This window comes from Herpailurus yagouaroundi, unplaced genomic scaffold (assembly GCF_014898765.1).
Source record: "Herpailurus yagouaroundi ecotype Mexico unplaced genomic scaffold, PumYag 163, whole genome shotgun sequence".
Classification (NCBI taxonomy): domain Eukaryota; kingdom Metazoa; phylum Chordata; class Mammalia; order Carnivora; family Felidae; genus Herpailurus; species Herpailurus yagouaroundi.
This window is the reverse complement of record NW_024412404.1, coordinates 36,104,204-36,117,786: the sequence shown is the minus strand read 5'-3', so window position 1 is coordinate 36,117,786 and position 13,583 is coordinate 36,104,204. Positions and strand designations below refer to the sequence as shown.

The 13,583-nt window shown below is 43.9% G+C and overlaps 1 protein-coding gene across 4 annotated transcripts in view; it reads right to left on the bottom strand.

The window, feature by feature from the left end:
* Nucleotides 1-13,583, bottom strand: part of DNTT (DNA nucleotidylexotransferase) — a 31,429-nt gene extending 17,846 nt beyond the window's left edge. For all 4 annotated transcript variants that reach the window (XM_040486016.1, XM_040486017.1, XM_040486014.1 and 1 more), the window contains exons 1-3: nucleotides 13,261-13,583; nucleotides 1,665-1,836; nucleotides 350-478 (exon numbers count right to left, since the gene is read on the bottom strand). In XM_040486016.1, the coding sequence (XP_040341950.1) occupies nucleotides 350-478; nucleotides 1,665-1,836; nucleotides 13,261-13,559 (600 nt within the window). In that variant the 5' untranslated portion in view covers nucleotides 13,560-13,583. The remainder of the gene's footprint in view (nucleotides 1-349; nucleotides 479-1,664; nucleotides 1,837-13,260) is intronic.

Here is a 13,583-nt window from a genome sequence, read left to right as displayed (position 1 = left end):
GTAATTTTCCTAGATATTCAGAAAATTACACAATTGAATTTGCAGATCCATGGGGGCGCCTGGGTGGCTCAGTCGGTTGGGCGACCGACTTCGGCTCAGGTCACGATCTCGAGATCCGTGAGTTCGAGCCCCGCGTCGGGCTCTGTGCTGACAGCTCAGAGCCTGGAGCCTGTTTCAAATGCTGTGTCTCCCTCTCTCTCTGACCTTCCCCCATTCCTGCTCTGTCTCTCTCTGTCTCTAAAATGAATAAACGTTAAAAAAAAATAAAAAAAAAAAAAGAATTTGCAGATCCATGGAAAGACGCTGCAAGCCCTTCATTTGCTCTAGGGGTTGTTGTAGAGCCCCTTACCGTGAATATGTGGTTAAAGTTGTTTAAAGTGGTTCTTCTCTGACATGCATACAGAGGGATCTTTTTTACAACAAGTGGCGGAGTCTTCTGGAGCTCTGGGTTTGGGCTAGCTGAATAATCTCTTCTCACCTAAACAAATGCGGAAGCATCCGTTTTTAATAGCAATCAATAGTCATAATCATAGATATTATGAAGGAGAAAAATTGGAGGTAGTTTGATGGCAATTGTCCCTGGAGAGGATAAAATTATAGGAGAGTCAGATTTTATGTTACATGCATCTCTAATATTTGCATTTGCTACAGTTTACATGTATTGTATTTTTTAAAGTTTATGTGTTTGTTTTGAGCTGGGGAGGGGCAGAGAGAGGGAGAGAGAGAATCCCAAGAAAGTGCTATACTGTCAGTGCACAGCCCGACACGGGGCTCCATCCCACGAACTGTGAGATCATGACCTGAGCCGAAATCAAGAGCTGGAGGTTTAACCGACCGAGCCAACCCAGGCGCCCCAACATGTGTTATTTTTGCAATGAGAAAAACAAACGTGCAAAGAACCATCAATTAAGTACCATTTTCCTTTTCCACAAACTCATGTACTCATGGTCTGAACCTTCTTCCCGCGGGTTCTAGCATTAATGGTGAAGGACTTGGAATTAAGAGATTAATTTTCATCAGTTTTTCTTTATGAATGATGACAGAAAAAAAAATAGGAAGCCTCTACTTTTCTGGTTACCAGAACATCAAGGCTTCCACATTCTGAAATATTTGTGCATAGTGTTGTTCATAAAAGCAGCTATCATTGGGGCGCCTGGGTGGCGCAGTCGGTTAAGCGTCCGACTTCAGCCAGGTCACGATCTCGCGGTCCATGAGTTCGAGCCCCGCGTCAGGCTCTGGGCTGATGGCTCAGAGCCTGGAGCCTGTTTCTGATTCTGTGTCTCCCTCTCTCTCTGCCCCTCCCCCGTTCATGCTCTGTCTCTCTCTGTCCCAAAAATAAATAAACGTTGAAAAAAAAATTATTTTATTTTATTTTTTTTAAAAAAAGCAGCTATCATTTATCAGCTGCCTGTCATAGATCAGGCTCTGTGGTAAGCGCTTTACACGTATGTTACTCTAATTCCCTAACCATCTTGTGAGGTAGTTTCTTTTGCTGTCTTATATCATAGAGGAGGAAACTGAAGCTCAGAAAACCCGAGTGACTTTCCCAAGGTCACACAGGGAGAAGGCAGACCGCCTGGGGGTTAAGCTCAGGTCTGTTGATTCTATAGCCCATGTTCCTAATCGTCAAGGAAAGGGCAAAGAGGATTAACCGTAACACTTACAAGCTGGTGTTTTCCTGTCACCTCTACTGGTTTTCCTGCTCCCATGGATTCTATCAGCCAGGAGATGTCCAGGAGCTCTAGCTGTGAGCTGGCTTTTACATTCTGTACCTGCAGCCACTCTAGGACATCTGAGCCAGAGTTGTTTTCTGCTACAATGTGCGTGACGGAATCACTGCAGAATGCAAGAAAAAGCTATCAGCTGAGGGGGATTTCAAAAGGAGAAGGGCTCCTCTTACCTTGAGGTGTTCAGAACATCCCATCTGACGAAGAAAGATGCATACTAGACCTGACCATAGGCACAGACGATTTAGGCCTCCAGGGAAGGGAATTCTACATTAATTAGTGTAGCCACAGTGGTCGATGTTACATGTCAGACACAAGAAAAATTAAGAAAACATTAACAGAATTGTGGTGTCAATGGAAAACCAAAGTCCAGAGATGACAGAAGATGAAATTTTTCTTAAAGTAGCACCAAGCATTCCACATGAGGCTTCGGTATGCCATTTCGTATTTATTTGTAGAGGACTTCAGTCCAGTGTCGTTCAAACTGTCTATGACCCACAGTTAGAAATACGTTTTATATTATGACCTAAAATAAAAATATAGATACATGTAGATATGCTTCTAACATCTCATTAAATTGATCTCACAGCCCCTTAATAGATGGTGACCAGCTTTGGGGAAGTATTACATGTTTATTCAAAGCACAATCTTGTGACGGAGGGTAGGCAGGAAGCTTTCGCCTAATAATCACTGAGCACTTAACCATGCTTCGGCTCCATCCAAGTACCTTACGCCCATCATCTCATTTGATACTCACAAAGTTCCTCAGGCACGTGTTATGTTATTCATACTTCAAAAACAAGGAAACTGAAGAACAGAGTTTAAGTGACATGCTGAAGGCCACACAGCTAGTAAATGGCCTTCATCCTTTCTGATTGTCTTTTTTTGGGTCAAGTAGGTTATTTCTAGTTTTTAATAAGTCTTCACGGTCAGCATGATATCCTTGGAACCAATGTGTTTTCAGGCTCTTTCAGTTCAAATAATCTATGAATCTGGGAGATAGCAAGATGCATATTTGGGCATCCAAGAGAAAAAGAGAATTCTTTTCTCTTTCCTACTTCTCTTCCTTGACTTCCTCTTGCTCCTTCTCCTTTTTTGATGGACTCTTAGATGCACTGGGTATTTTTTTGTTGACTGTTGTATTCACAGCCCAGGTTCCTTGTGGTGGCAGTGGTGACAGTGGTAAGAAGTTGGAGTTTCCAAAGAAAGAAAGGGAAGTTTGTGGACATTAGTATCTTATGTGAGACAGATGGCTAACGATATGTTATGACAAGGCATAAAGCATGGACAAGATTTGCAAGTGGTGTGCAGAGAAGGAAAAGAGCCGGTGTGAGCCGGTGTGAGCTGGGAGAGGCTGGCTGGCTTTGTGGAAGGAGGGGTTTGTGTCCACTGATGGATGGGGAGGGATAGGAACCTAGATGGCAGAACTTAGGGCCCTCCTGGAAGAAAAGGTTCAGAGGCCAGAAGAAAAGTAGGGGAATGGCCTGGATCAGAGTGAAGAGTTTATGTTGGGAAGTAGTTGTCGATGTGGCTGGGTCGGTTGGGGCAACCAGGTTACAGAAGGTCTTAGAAGCCTCATTTGGGAGGTTGGATCTTATTTTCTGGGGTTGTGGAACCAGTGAAAGCTTTCGTGAGCAGGACACAGTGATAGCATCACTATGTTATTTAAAAAAAAACTAATCTTGGAAACCAATTTGACAATAAACTTCATATATTGAAAAAAATACAGATTATTATAGAAAGTTAAAAAAATAATAATAAATAAAAAAACTAATCTGGATGGGGGGTGGGAGGGAGGGTAGGGTAGGTGATGGGTATTGAGGAGGGCACCTGTTGGGATGAGCACTGGGTGTTGTATGGAAACCAATTTGACAATAAATTTCATAGATTACAAAAAAATTAAAAAAATAATAAATTGTCCCCCTTTAAAAAAAAAACTAATCTGGTCCACACAATGGTTTGGAGGGGAGGGTGATGGGTGGGAGGGTTGGGAGCTGGATAATTCTCACCCAGTTTGGCTCCTGTAGCACCAGGAAGGAAGGCAAAAGAGACATAAGAGGGACCTCTGGCTTTAGTTCACCTGCAAGAGCTGAAGTGGAGAACAGAGTCAACTATTATTCTCCCGTATTTATACAGTGAAGTAAGAGCGCTTTGGGTAGAAATAGGGATTTCAGAAGTTGCGCCTCTTTGGGGGACAGCGGAAATGAAATTTATTTCAGGCGTGCTGCATTTGAAGGATGGCAAGAGGTCCAAGTGGAAATGTCCGGTTGACAGTTGGGATCTAAGTCTGACGTGGGGAGAGGGTTGGGGGCTGGAGGCCAGAGCTGAGACCATCCGGATGGCAGGATGTGCAGCGGGCCAAGCAGAAGTACATTGTGGTGAAACCACATCTGACAAGAGCTGGGAGAAGGCAGTTCTCTGCATCCCTATTCTAGGTCCACAGCATTCCAAAAATTCTTTATAACAAGCTTCTTGAAAGATCGTTTATGTGAAGACTTTAAGAAGACAACAAAAGGATTAATAGATCTACAAAGGAAGTGTTATTCCATCTAGATTTCTGCCCTTTGGAGGGAAACTTCATTATTATATTATTATTAATTGTAGTATAATATTTGTTATTATTATTAAGGCTCTGTCTAAACTTCAAGGGGAGAAGGGTATGCTGAGGAGGAGCCCTGGGGCTCAACTTCCAAATTCAAGCCCCTCACCATCCACTCTCCTATCATCCCCACCCCCACTATTGCTTTCCTTGGGGCCATGTGGTAATGTGTGAGCTCACACTATTGGATGAGAACCACATGCATTTCTTACAGAGTTAACATAAGCATATTTGCAAATGACAGGTCAAACATCCTATGGAAAAAGACTGATTTAAACTTCCAACCCCTGCTCATTAAGCAATTGGCAAACAAAACAACAACAACAACAACAACAACAACAGAGCACACACACGCACACAATCAAATAGGACCTCTTCAGCCACTCACACAGAGCTACTCAGAGTTGGGGACTGCTTGTCACTGGTTCCCACAAGGTAAGTACAGAAATGGAAAGTCAGCATTTAGAAACTTTAATGGTAGTTCGACACCATCACAGTAGCTTATTGTTCGTTGTTTGTTTGTTTGTTTGTTTTTTGTTTGTTGATAAAAACATTGATCTGCGGTAAATTTTTTGAAAACTGGTCCTTCACCATAAATCACTTAAGGAACACTGTCCAGAGAATACTGTCTGTTCTAGCCCGGTCTACATTCCCCGTCTTCTTGTGTTGCTTGAGTTCGGCCAATAGACTCCTCGTGGCCACCTGGCTCTGGACTACAATGTGCTTCCTGTGTTGGGCTTGTCACGCGCCCTTCGCAGACCATTCACCGTCTCTGACTGTGTTTGTTCACTGTCAGTTCTGAGCCTGTGGCATCAGCGCTCCTGGGAGAGCCACTGCCTCCCATGTGTTCTGCTGACAATTTCTCAGTGCTGTGCTGTGGCAGCTCTTTGTCTATTTGCTGGTAGAGCAATTTTCTCTCTGCTCTGAGTATGCCTATATTGGAAATATTAATAATATTGGAATATTACTGGCCAGACACCGTGGCAGGCACATTTCATGCATTCCCTCATTTAATTGTCAACAATGCTGTGAGGTAGGTAATTTCGCCCCCATCTAAGATGAGAAGAGACCTTGGAGACATGAAAAATTCACCGAGCTGATGATTGGTGGAGCAGGATTAGATAGACCCTTGTTTTGCTCTATTTTAATCCAAAGCCCGTGTGCAGGACTAAACTGAACGATCCCTCTGTGACTTCGTGCTTTTTCCATGGCTGTAGAGAGTCCTGCTCCTTTTCACAGAAGGAATAACATCTGGAAGGGTGACATCATAATAAAAAACCCTGATTCCCTCCAAAGGAAAGAAACAGGCAATAACACTTTCTGTAGGCCAGTTCCTATTGGCCACACTGTCCCTGCTGCTGCACAGAATTTGTGTTTGGTGCCTTTCGTCCAACGGCATATGGACCGCAGTGAGACTGCAAGACACGCAGAACTGTCCCAGAAAATCTGAAAGAACAGTTGCCATGGCTACACAACAACATGGAGAAGCCACGGGGAGGCTGGCAGGCTCTCTGAGCTCTGAGTTTTCCTAAACCTCGCAGAGAGGCAGATATGCTGAGGTGGAGCCCCGGGGCTCACCTTCCAAGTTTGGGCCCCTCACCATCCACCCTGACCATCCCTGCTGTACCACCACTGTCTCTTCACCGGGGATGTCTCTGGACACGGCCCTGCCTCTACCAGAGACAGCCAGCATGCCCGGGGATGCGGAGGGAGGAGTGCTGGATAAGGATCCACAAAGAATATAATGTACAGGCATACGCCCAAGAAAAGACTGGAGAGAAATACTCCAGACCGTTAGAAAAAGTAAACACACACACACACACACACACACACACACACACACACATGTGTATATTCTTACTTAATCCTCACAAGAGTCTTACAAGGTGGGAGATATATAACTTCAGATGAGAAAACCAAGGCTTGTGGAGGTTCCGTGAAACCAGGATTCAAACCCAGCTGTGCATGACTCAAGCAATCTCTTAACGTTCCACTAGACTGTGGTTAGACCCCTGAGTGAGGTGCTGTTCAAGGTTTTTTTTTTTTTTTTGTATATTTTCCCATTTTCTGTCATGAACCCTCTATCATCACATTCTACTGAAGGGGGAAAAAATACACATGAATGTCATTTTCAAGGCCAAAACCTGGCACTGGGGCTGAGGTGGTACCTGCCTGGGTCCCAGAGTCCTGGGCTTTCTTCATATACTAAAAGGTGACAGGAGGGGGCACGTGGGTGGCTCAGTCGGTTAAGCGACTAACTCTTGGTTTCGGCTCAGGTCATGATCTTGTGGTTCGCGAGTTCTAGCCCCACGTCAGACTCTGAGCTGGCAATGCAGAGGCTGCTTGGGATCCTCTCTCTCCCTCTCTGCCCCTCCCCTGCCCGTGCTCTCTCCGTCAAAATAAATAAATTTAAAATAAACAAATAAAAGTGACGGAAGCCTCGGGCAGTGACCCCCAGCCCCTTCCAAAGACTCCAAGGTTCTGCTGAGATGGCTGTTCCTGAAATGTCCATGAATTCAGTTCTTTAAGTACACCTAGTTCCTTAGCCAGGGCCAATCACTAATACCTTGGACTAGGTTTGGGAGGGCTTGAACCAATTATAACAATTCTGAACTAGGATTTGTCCCTCAGCTTGCCACAGGGAACAGTCAATAGATAGACCATTGGTGGAATGAATTCATGAATTAATTATCCATAGCTCTAAAGGAACTGAACTCGTGTCCACCAGAGACATCCAAGAAGCGGGGTTAAAATTCAGATGCTTGGGCCTTATGAGCAGAGACTCACATTCAGTAAATCTTACCCAGGGCCCGGGAACGTGCTCTCTTGGTAATTATGGCCTAGTCAGCTCCAGTTAGTCATTGGTGCATAACCAACTATGCCAAAGTTTGAGGCTTTAAGAAAAGCAACGATTTGACCATAACTCACAATTTGGGGCCAAGGATTCAGAATTCAGGCAGCTGTTGGGTATGGTGCCGGTGGAGGCGTGGTGCTCCTTGTGGCTCGGTGCATCTGGCACGTTGGTGAGGATGGCGGGGAGGTGGGCTGGGCCGCATCTATCAGCCTGAGCACCGTCGCGTGGCCCCTCTCGGCAGGGACTCAAACTCCTTACATGAGGTTGTTTAGCAGATACAGGGAGCGGCAGAAGCCCCAGGGCCCTTTATGACCCAGCATCAAAAGTCACGCGGTGACACTATGGTGAAGCAGTCACAAGCCCTCTCAGATGCAAGCAAAGGGAAAATTGTCCCTGCCTCTCCTTGGGGGCCACCACATTCTAAGATGACCTCACAGCCTGAGAACCGCATTTTGAGAGATGGTGCTGGAGAGAAAATCTCTCTTTGCCGCACACTGGACTCTGGGCTCCATGGTACCAGGGTTTCCCAGCGTGTTACTCGTTGCTCTGAAGGTACGTGAGAGAATTTTAGCGGGTACACGACTGAACACTGAAAAGGCATATGTGTTTATATCTACATGTTTAAATTTATGCATATCAGACTCATGTTTTTTATGAGTTTCATGGTTTTTATATTATTCCTTAGGACAAGGCTAAATTATTACTATTTAAAAAAATTTTTTTAATGTTTATTTTTTTTTTTTTGAGAGAGGCAGAGCGTGAGTGGGGGAGGGGCAGAGAGCAAGGGAGACACAGAATTGGAAGCCGGCTCCAGGCTCTGAGCTGTCAGCATGGAGCCCGATGCGGGGCTCGAACCCACAAACCGTGAGATCATGACCCGAGCCAAAGTCGGACACTTAACCGACTGAGCCACCCAGGCACCCCAAGGCTAAATTATTTTTAACAATTCATCTTAGGGACAATTAGAAGAAACACATTAAGTATATAGTAACGTATGTGGTAAAACATACATGATTATAAGAATCATGAGTGTGACCCTCAGATGTTCAGAAAGCCCTGAGTTATGACATTCACTCGCAAATTTTGGTTCTGATTTTTTTTTCTGGTATCTACCTCCTCACTGCTCCCGTCTTTCTTTTCCTAGTTGGTCTTGCCTCTGAGTATAATTAGAAAAATGCTTCATGAAGAAAGAGGTGGCCCTCCTTCTTTGCCTGGAGACAGACTGACCCCCACTCTGACTTCCACAGTCTTCACGGATGGTCACCTGCTTTTATCTTTGTCTTTAAAATTGTTTTCTTTCCCCAGAGCGGTCATTCCCAATTCTTCCCATCTGATGTAGGACTTATCTTATACATAATGACTTTAAATAGTAATTTACAGTTAAACTGAGCTAAATACCATTTAAAAATCCTCCTGCCAATTTCCCTTAGCAACTGATCTGTTTCAGAATCCCTGAAACAGAAAAATCGAAGCAGTTTTATTTGGTTTTGTTCCACACTCATACTATCACCAGTAGATACGTTTCTATTTCCAGCCCTGATATACTTAACACTGAAGGGGTCTTGCCTTGTTTTGGTTTTTTGTTTTTGGGTTTTTTTTTTTTTTTGGTCCCACCTTAAATGAAATTATGAACATGAATTTAAAATCCACAGATTTTGAAACATGAGGTAATCTGGACCAGAGAAGGGCTGGAGCTTACAATGCATGTCCTTGAATGTATAAAGTTTTTATTATTTTGCTGATTACAAAAGTAATACTGGTGCCTCATTGAAAAATAATTTAATTACAACAATTAATCTTGGTAATCACAAGTTCCTTTGTCTGGTTTTATATTCGTCAAATTATTCTTTGAGTAAATATTCTTTTTTAATGTTTTTGTTATTTATCTTTGAGAGAGAGACAGGGCACGAGCAGGGGAGGGGCAGAGGGAGAGGAAGACGCAGAATCCGAAATGGGCTCCAGGCTCCGAGCTGTCAGCACAGAACCTGATGCGGGGCTCGAACTCACAAGCCATGAGATCGTGACCTGAGCCAAAGACAGATGCTTAACCCACTGACCCACCCAGGTGCCCCTGAGCAAATATTTCTTGAAACTACTGTGTATAAGAAAACTGTCAAAGTTCTGAGAATGAGCTACAGGATGGCCCCGAAGATGCCCTTGCCCTTATGGAGCCAGGGAGGAGTAATTGGATAAGATGTAAAGCCAAGTGGCAGAGCTGGGACCAACCCTTCACCATTGATCCCACCCATGTTCTGGGGAGGAAGTTCTGTCCTCTAGGAGGGTTTCCAGGGGTCTTCAGTCTTGGATGCAGAGAGGTGTAGGGAGGAGGGATTCAAGGTTGGGGTATATCTTACTTTCAACGGACAATACTTCCCAAAGATACCCTTGTGGACAAATTAAGATGTTTAAGCAGGACAAAAGTGCCATCCGGTGGGTTTCTACTGCTCCAACAGCGGAACTGAGCAAGTGTTAAACTACTGGGTGGTGTCATCCCGGAAAGCGACCCTCCTTAGCCACAGCCCTTTCTTCTTCAACATCAGTGATTTAGGTCAAGACATAGTAAGCTTAACTAATGAGTTCGTGGAGGAGGGTCGAAGACAGAGTTTTAAAACAGCTCAAAGTGGGGCGCCTGGGTGGCGCAGTCGGTTAAGCGTCCGACTTCAGCCAGGTCACGATCTCGCGGTCCGTGAGTTCGAGCCCCGCGTCGGGCTCTGGGCTGATGGCTCAGAGCCTGGAGCCTGTTTCCGATTCTGTGTCTCCCTCTCTCTCTGCCCCTCCCCCGTTCATGCTCTGTCTCTCTCTGTCCCAGGAATAGGTAAACGTTGAAAAAAAAAAAAATTTAAAACAGCTCAAAGTATTAGAACCAGGGAGTGAAATAAGAACATGGCAAGCACTGGATTCTCATCCTTCTCTGGCTCATCCTAAATAATGTAAGGATTATGAAGTTGCTCTAAAACTTAGGATATTGACTATGGAATAAAACTCAGTATCTTTTTCATGAATGTGCAAAATGTGTCAAATGACTTGACATCTCCCCTGATTTCTATTTTAAGACCCAGCTTCGTATGGTTGTTGAATAGCATGTTTTCTGAAATTTAACATTAATATAAGATATAATATTAGTGGAACTCATTCCAAATATAAGGATACAGTGCACGTATGCTCGGGAATGAAATAGCTCCAGATAGTCCAATGGATTGAGGCACACCATTTCTAAGCTATGTGTTCAGGTCCAGGTAAAGTAGGAATCAGATGTTTCCTCGAATGTAATCCTCCTGGCAGCCAAAGAATGTGCTAGAAACTATGGAGATTGCTCCCTATATATATATAATATATATAATACACACACACACACACACACACACACACATATCTTCTCTTTCTTTGAATCTTATGTACTAGAAAGAGAAAGGATAGGCTTCACTAATGAGAAGTATCCTTTCATATAGAAACTAACTTTATTTTTAAAATATATGCTTACCATAAAAAATTTGGAAAACACAGAAAATAAAAGCAACCATAATTCCTTCCTACTATACCCTTCCTCACAAAATAATCACAACATTTTGATGGTTTTCCTTCCTGTCTTTGTTCTCTTTGTTTATATCATTTGACCTAGTTCAATTCCTCTCCTTAGGGTTTTACTGTCAATGGATCCAGCCAATTAACAAGAAAACAATCACACTTCACATCTGCATAACTGTTTTGTTTCACCAAAGCACATTGACATCCATCATCACTTTTGGTGCTTACCTCAGATAGAACAGACTATTTTTCAGGAAACCAAGGGCAGAGAGGAGAGAGGGGGTCTTGCTCCCCACCACGTGGCTGGAAAGGGTCAGAGCCAGAACTGGAGCTCTCTAGATTTCTTATCTAGAGATGTTCTCCGGCCATAATTTCTACTGTCTCTCCCAATTACAGTCTATGTATCTCTGTACAGAAATTCCGTTTGAGAGCTAGGACCTCTACTTCCTGTGGTTTATTTTTGTCCATAGAACACGTTTGCATTTAACGTGTCTTCTGGGCTGTCAGCCTGGTAGCTTCGCCATCACATGCCTGGCAGCAGTTAGCTCACCCTGCACAGTTTCCTCTGTTGCCTGAGCAGCCGGGCTTGGTCCTTGGCAGCAAGCATCTGGGGCCACAGAACTGCCTCTCTGGCTCTGTTTCCAAAAGAAGAAACCTGCCTCCTGTGTCTTCCCAACTACCTGCCCGAGCCACCATGTCTGTATTCGTAGCTGTGTCCATGGCTAGTCAGCCCTTGCTGGAAGTATGGCCATTTCCACCGAGAGAGCTTTCCATGTAAGTGGTACCTTGACCATCTGGCTGTCGCCTTCCTGCCTGGCCCTTGTCAAATTTCTTTACCACAAAAAGCAGTTCCATATTTGCAAAGGCTTTTCATTTCTGCTTTCCAATTTCCTTTTTTTTTTTTTTTAATTTCCGGGGTTTGCCCTCTTTAACTATGTCATCTTTTCTTCCCCCAATTCCAACATTTTATGTAAGTCCGTAAGATTGGGTAGACTTAACAGTTAGATGAAATCTACAATTTCATGGAAGGAATGTTGAGATTTGGAGCTTAACATCCCAAACGAGATAGGGGGCTAAAAAGAAAAAAAAGAGGCAGAGAGGGGGAAAGGAGTTCATGTAAAGAGAAATCAGATGGGAGAGAGATCATGGGAGACACAGGAACTTCTGAATAGGGCATTTTAGTAAAAAATAAACTAAACTAAAATGTTTCTGTGACATTGACTCTTCATATGAATTATGAGTATTTTGGAAATTACCGTATCTTATTACTGACTTTTGTCTTATGTTTCTCTAGCAATATGAACCTGGCATTTCTTCAGCAGGAAATGCTTGTCAGTTTTATTTTTAAATATCAAAGACTATTTTTAAAGTAAAACATTCATTTTCACTTAGAATTCTTAGAGTTTTTCCCAGGAAAGTTGTGGTCAATCTATTCCTTGGACAAACAAGGCCAGCCAACTGTGCTGGTCATTCTTTACCCACTGCAAGCCCCGTGGCCGTTCTGTTTGGAGCTACTTATTTCAAGGTTTTAATACCATTTGTTTCTGGATTTTGTTTTGTCTTCTCTTCCATCCAGTGGAGACCGGTTAGATGAACCACAAGGCTAATTGCTTCAATGAATGGGATTGTGAGCAAACAAGTGTAGATGACCCAAAGAGTTGCCCTTTTGTCTGAGCTCTGATCTCATCACTTGGCCCCATGTCTAGCAGCCCTGGACAGAGCTGTCCTTGAACCTTTAACCAGAACCCCTAGCTCCGTGAACCCCGCTGGGACTGCTCTTCAGAAAAGCATGATCAAGATCACATTTGGGTGCCTATGGAGAGCCAGCTGCAGTCACTCATCCTAGCCCATCACAGACACTGGTCACCTCACCACAGCCAGATATTTAGCTTAATTGTCAAAGAACCAAACCATTATTTCTGCCTCAGAGTAGCTAAAAAAATTTTTAAGTTTGTTTATTTTGAGAGAGAGAGAGAGAGAGCACAAGCAGAGGAGGGGCAGAGAGAGAGAGGGAGAGAGAGAGAGAGAAGAGAATCCTAATCAGGTTCTTCACTGTCAGTGCGGAGCCCCATGTGGAGCTTGAACCCACGAACCATGAGATCACAACCTGAGCCGAAACCAAGAGTCAGACGCTCAACCTACTGAGCCACCCAGGTGCCCTGAGTAGCTGAATTTTTTGATCGAACTCAATAGCGTTTTGTTCAGTTTGGTCAGGAACAAAACTGAGTGGTTTCTGCATTAAATTTTCCAATTATATTTCTGTTATCATCCCTGGATACCTCATCTCATAATGGTGAAAGGCAAAAACAAAAGAACAGAAAAATAAGAAACCACCTTATCTTTTGGTGCCAACTAGTTTCAATATAATTGTATCAGTTATATATCTTATTTCCTTTAATTAGTTGGCTTGAATGTGTTCTTTGATTTCAAACCTGTTTTCCCAGGAGAAGTAGTACTTCTTCTATATGTGGAAGAAGACACAGGTTCTTTGGGTTCCAAAGAAGCTATTCACAAAAACCCTGCCCATTCACAAAATGAAATCAGTGATGTCCTACCTGAGCTCATTTTCAACCCTGAATCCTTTCCTTCGCGCCAGCTCCATGAGGAAGGCTCTGCGGGTGGTTCCCATTTTCTTCTCCAAAATATAGAGAACCAAATCCCGAAACTTGATGTCATGCGGAGGAGAGACCACTGAGGCCCCCATCTGCCTGGACCTCTTCTTCCGAGGGCCCGAGTGGGCCATTTGCAAAGGATCCATGGGAAGAAGCTTCTGATGCTTCTGCCTGTGCCATCGATCGGTGTCTCCAGAAGTGAGGGAGAGCCCGCCCTCCTTCATGAAGAGCTCTGATGTCATCTTACTGGCAGACTCTGATGTCAG